Source organism: Alosa alosa, chromosome 1, assembly GCF_017589495.1.
Source record: "Alosa alosa isolate M-15738 ecotype Scorff River chromosome 1, AALO_Geno_1.1, whole genome shotgun sequence".
Lineage (NCBI taxonomy): Eukaryota > Metazoa > Chordata > Actinopteri > Clupeiformes > Clupeidae > Alosa > Alosa alosa.
In genome coordinates this window covers 34083184-34089183 of record NC_063189.1, presented here as the reverse complement: position 1 = coordinate 34089183, position 6000 = coordinate 34083184, and the positions used below count along the sequence as shown (strand labels likewise).

At 41.4% G+C, this 6000-nt stretch overlaps 1 protein-coding gene across 1 annotated transcript in view; it reads left to right on the top strand.

Annotated features, from left to right (window-relative positions):
* Positions 1–1293: 1293 nt before the first annotated feature.
* Positions 1294–6000, top strand: part of tmem131l (transmembrane 131 like) — a 44765-nt gene continuing 40058 nt past the window's right edge. The window contains exons 1-4 of the mRNA XM_048250820.1: positions 1294–1380; positions 1455–1753; positions 2467–2537; positions 4746–4789. Of these exons, the coding sequence (XP_048106777.1) occupies positions 1630–1753; positions 2467–2537; positions 4746–4789 (239 nt within the window). The 5' untranslated portion in view covers positions 1294–1380; positions 1455–1629. The remainder of the gene's footprint in view (positions 1381–1454; positions 1754–2466; positions 2538–4745; positions 4790–6000) is intronic.

Here is a 6000-nt window from a genome sequence, read left to right as displayed (position 1 = left end):
GCTATACATCAAATGAGTGGTTATGGGATGGATTGACATGGCCCTTTGAGACAAACATACAAAAAAATGTGGTCCTCCTAGGCCCTACAGTTCTCGATATTCACAGAAAACTGTGTCCGCCCTACCCTCCTTTTGGGGGTCCAGTCCCAGCGGGGTGTTGGGTGACGGATCAAAACGAAAAACAATGGTTCCGTGTCATCTTTGTGGGACTACATGCCCACCAAGTTTTGTGCACCCCGGTCTTTCAGTGTCCCGGGAATCGTTGACACAAAATTACTGTGTCGCTGCGCAGCGGTCATAATAATGGATATCTGTATATAACAATTTTTTATGGTTCCTTCATGTTGAAGTGTAGGACAGATGAACAGATATGATGATCCCACATTAGCTCGCCTGCCAGTGCCTTTCACCAGAAAAGGACTGTGCCGATGTGTATAAAATGCTAAATGTTTATTCAATTTTATACCATCAAGAGGTCTAGAAACATGCTTCATGATAATAGAATGTACATACATATTTAACATCTTTTCACCTTTCTTTGTGAAAGACAACAGCTAGATGCAGTCAAGACCATTCATTTTCTGATCATGCCATCCACAAATGTCTAATCAGTGCCTCTTCTAATAGATCTTCCCCCTATATCTAACAGATATTCAATGTTACATTTGGTGAAGTGCAGTGTAGGATTACTGAGGGAAGGTACATGAAGAGATTACTTTCCTCTCAAGACTGCCAAATAACTAGAACTTCAATCAAAGAGCCGGCCAATGCCCCATCTTGAAATGTTAAATGTCTTGGATCCGGATCTGCTCTATAATTTCATGGGTTCCTTCTTTGACCCAAGCTCTACCTCCAGCAAGTTTCATGAGTAGTAAAAATTGTTAGTGTCTTGTGTAATCCTGCAGACAGACAAACAAACCAAATTGAAGGCATTGCTCTTTGGTAATAAATTACTGTAGGCCTATTCACTGTGCAAGTGCTTACCTGATTCAAGGGCTAAATTATCCATATGCTTATTCTGGTTTAAGATTGCTTATCAATTCAGTCTTGAAGTTTACGAAAAAAGAAAGAATGCCCTAAGCATAGATAGATAGATAGATAGACAGATAGACAGATAGATAGATAGATACTTTATTGATCCCCAGGGGAAATTCAAGAAACAGGTAGCCTTCTGCAGCTTATATGCAAATGTTGCAGATGGGTCCTCCTGGCCTACTGACGTGTTCTATTTCAAATATTAAGTAGGCGGGGGAGAATAGGCTTTTTTGAACTGGCGAGAAACGCTGGGCCTAGACAAAAACATAAGTGGAACATCATAACTTGCCTTTAAGTGTATACTTCCCAAATGTTTATTTTGTAGTCCATCGTAGTACTATACAGGTAAATAATTTCATATTGAACACTTCTGGGGTCATTGTGTCAATCCAAGCTAAATATATTTTCTATTGTTTCAGCGCCAGAGGCACACGTGCAGACATATCGCCTTGTCCTTATAGACGGCGCCCACTCTGCTGAGCTAGGAGGAGGGCGAGGTATAGCCTGCAAGGGTGTGTGAGGGGTAAATGAGAGAAAGAGAAAGCCGCTTGCTACTAGCGGACATACGGTAGGCTGCTAACTGAACATAGCAGCATGGCGGGGCAAAGGGACTTCCAGCAAGGCAGCCACTGCCACAGAAAAACGTGGATTAATATACTACTTGGGATCCTACAGCTGTTATTATCCTGCCTTCAACATGGAGGTGCTCAACTGCCAGGTCTGAGTTGGAGCTATTCTGTTTTTCTGACAACGTTAAACTGATTGCGAAAATGTCGGAGAGAACTGAATGCTTGAAATCTGTCATGCACCAAGTCGAGCTGCGAAAACTGGAAGCTACTCTGATTCTGTAACAGTTACTAGTTTGAGTTCCAAGTTAAAGATTTAAAATAGTTATTACAACCCATTTTATCACACGTTTACTGGTGTAACTTACTTGGCACTCCATTTGCATCAGTTATACATTTAGCTTTCATTTCGACCTGGCCGTTTTTGTTGAGTTTCCTGTGTAACATGCACAGCCTATTTCAGGGCTCTGAACAGTCAATCTTAACTATTGTCGTAGAGAAATGTAATTGACATGCCCAACAGCATTATTACTTACATGGAAAGACGGATGAGATACTAAGTATGTCGTTAATTTAAGTTATAGGTGTACTTTTTGTGGGTATACTGACTAATTTTGCTAGCAAAACTAGCGTTCTCGGAATCAGTCTAGATAGGTGAAAGCTGCACGCCTTTGTCATTCTTGAGCAGCCTAAGCTACACGTAAACGTGCTCATCATATTTGCAGATCATGTGCATCGATAAACTTCTTGACATAAACCACGTTAAAATATTCCATTACCAAGGACTGATGCTATGTTCAGGCTATATCGTGTTATACCCATGTGTTTACACTGTATTCTTTCTTCCTTGCTTGTTTGTATTAAGCCCTTACTCCAGTGCCCAGCGTGGTGGAGGTATTGCAGGCAGAAGATGTGGACTTTTTGGTCCCTACACAGGTATGTGGATAAAACAAAAAGTCCTAATTTACAGTGCTGTTCCAATTTAAAAGCTGCGAGTCAATAAAACATCACACGCATCCGATGCGCAGTGACATCACAGTCTCATTGTTGACTAGCAGCTACTGTCTTTCCCGTGGCACATGTAGAATGGAAGCGTAAAGGGCAACATTTTGTATCCATGTTGGCCGAAGCAAAGACTGTTCTGTCTAAAGTGTACAATTTAAAAGATTTGCCTTCACAGTGGTTGAGAGGGGTGTTTTAAGCAAAATGTTTTACATCTTATGGTTTCGACTGTGAAGAATAAATTAGTTCGAGGCGGGAATTCGGGGGTATGTGCATATGGACATTGCAGTCACCGGACTTGCATCAGTTACATTGACAGTCAGTGCGGAGAGTCATCGTTTTTTAATTAAATTTCGGACACTTATTTCACACAAATCAGAAAAGGTAATTCAGTAGAATGTATTGCATGCACTAGGCTACTGCGTATTTTTGTTGTTTTCACCCGGCTGTAAGTTTATTTTTCAGTGCTAGTCGATGTGCTTTTAGCTGTGTTGCAATGAACTGTGAGGTAGATATGGTTCGCTCTGCGGTCATAGACACAGGTGTGCAGACAAGATAGTCTCATGGTTGTAGTGTTTCACCCACCCGACAAAGGTTTGCAGACGATGCAGTCCCACAAGTTTGTCAAATGTGTTTAAGCCCAGTCGATAAAGGCTCATTAAGGATCATATTGGGTGACGGGGACCTGTGTTTAGGACGTGGTATAGGGTGCATCACTCTGACTGAGATGTCAAGCATAGCTGACTGAATAGACAGATACCAAACTTGTTGTGCATCTTGATATTTGTTATTTGAGGCAGACGTGATCCTGAGCTATGAGGGTGTATCTACTGTCTGTGACTTGGATGAGGAAAGGAAGGGTATAAATCCACCAGTAAAGAAAGAAGTCTAAAGAAGTACACATGTTTCCCCTCTTGTTTTACTTCAAAGAAGGAGGGGCAATCTGTTAAAAAGACTTGGTAGCTGTTGAAACATTATGTACTATTTGCTTGTCACAGCTTGGGAAAGATCCAATTGAAATTTGAGCTCAACAGCCAATCAAATCACACCTCCTTTCTGTGCTCTGGAAGCAATATGTTGATTGGCTGGAATTGTTTATGACTTGGTCAGCACTGTTAAAAATCCAGTAATGTTTATGAACACCAGATTTATTTAAAGCAAAGCTAGAGGACTGTGAGAATCAATTTCCTGAATTTGACAAACAGCCTATTAGATTAGAATCTGGGACTACAACTTGAAGTCACTTTACATAGCCATCTTCTGACATGACATTTACAATCCATAGTGATATTGCACATACCCCATCTCCCCACCATGTCTAAACACACAAGGTTTGCATTTAGAAAGTACAAAAATATGTTTACAATTAACAGGTGTTGAATATATGTCTTGACAGCACATATGGAATATGAAAGGAATTTAGTGAAGCTTCTTGGCTGTAAGCCATCCCAACTGTAAGCCATCCCAAGATTGAATAAGTGTCCGGCTAGATTCCATTCAGAGTGACCTAGTGGCATGTTTACCGCCATCCCCCCATATTGTTATTGATGTAGCCTATAGGGATAGCCTATATTCATAAGGAGTTATGTTGTTGGCATATAAAATACCAGCTGGAAATGTTCAGTTCTGCAGTTTACAGTCCTTTCAACACTGGACTCCTTGCATCGTTTGTAAGTAATTTATTTAAATCCTAGTACTCCCACATGCCTGGCGCTATCAGCGCGCACAGATATGCTCTACAGGCACCTCTGTGCAAAGGAGTAAAAGGGCTAAATGACTTACTGGGCAAATCTACCCTACAGTAGGCTAAATGTGTGGCTGAATCATCAGCTGTCATTATTTCGATAAAGATATTATTATGCATCTCGGCAAATGGTTTTGGAATAGAAATGAGGTTTTAAAGAGGTTTTTTTTTTTTTGCCTATGTTCTCGACACAAATTATTATATAGTTGAATATGTGCAATACCCATGTACATTTCCAGCTCTATAAAGATGATCGTTCATGTACATAATCGCTGGCTCTGTTACTACATGATGAAAGGCTTTAAGGGAGGGTATGCAACTCTTGCAGCAGCTTTATATAAGCATTACTAGCGGTTTGTGCTTCCCTAACCTGTGCGTCATGGTATTGTTTTCCCCAGGTGGAGGAAGAGCGCAGCAAAGAGAGTCTCCCACAGCAAGAGAGGTAAGATCTCATTACCCCACCTAAACTCCCCACAGATGCTCCCTCTGCTCTGCCTGCGCTCCAGCTGTTAACAGCTGATCCTGAGCCAGCCTCAGGCAGAAGCTGCTGAGGGCCAGCTCTGATCTGCAGTCAGCTGCTTAAGTGTGCACAGAAGGCTCCGTGCACCGTGTTGGTGTTGCATATGTGAAGTATCTTGCAGCGTTTTCACATGAAGTCTGTGGAGAGTCTTGTGTAGGTACTCCCTGTGTGAGGACTTAAGAGGAGCGATGAATGTTAGACAGGAGAAAACATGCAGGAGCACATAAACATAGCTGAGCCCAGCGGAAGAATACCACAGAGGCATACTGTGTTGTGATTGGTGGAAAACATGCAAGACAGGTGGACATGTGTTTGTTTTTCCTCTGTGGAAAAAAACAGGTAGGAAGGGAGTGACCGATAAAGGTCAGAACAGTTTTAAGCTCTTAAGACTTACTCACTCAGTGATGCATGTCACTAGGTTTTGCATGGATTCCATACATTGATAATTACATGATGTCAGTGCCACACTGATTGAGGACTGTATGCATCTTTGGATAACAGGCTGTAATATGCAGATTATTTTGTGGTGATGAAAGGAGTTATAGATCACATGCCCAATCCATGGTAGTTGTACTCTTTAGCACAGCCATGTGCTGTGGGTTGGTGTGTGTTTATGAGAGGGGAAAATCTGTGAGTGAGAGAGAGGGGGGCACGGAGAGGTTTACTGCACAGTTCTACATTCCAGACTAATGACTAATTTTAGAACTCCTTGAAAGAATATGGAGAGGAGGTCGGACAGTCTAGGGGAATGGTGCGCTCATAGGAAGCAGTTTTCCCATCAAACAAGGGGACTCATTCATACTTTTCTAAGTTGCTATTCATTAGCACTTACAGGTCCTCATTAAAAGGATGTTTGGTGACTTATAGTTGACATATGTCTATGAAGCTTTGAAAATGAGATGTTTAAAAGGTGTAGAGTAGCATTCCAGTACTGTTAGATATCAGAATTGGAAAGGCCCATTCCTTGCCCTGTTTACTGTGTAAAGGTGCAGCTGAAATACCTTCATAGATGCTGACTGAACTGTGGATCGCATGCTCCTGAATGCCTAAAATATACTTAGTTCATGAATTCTTTGAAGGTAATAAATGTATCTTGCAAGTACATACTTTTCAACACTGCAATTATACATTGT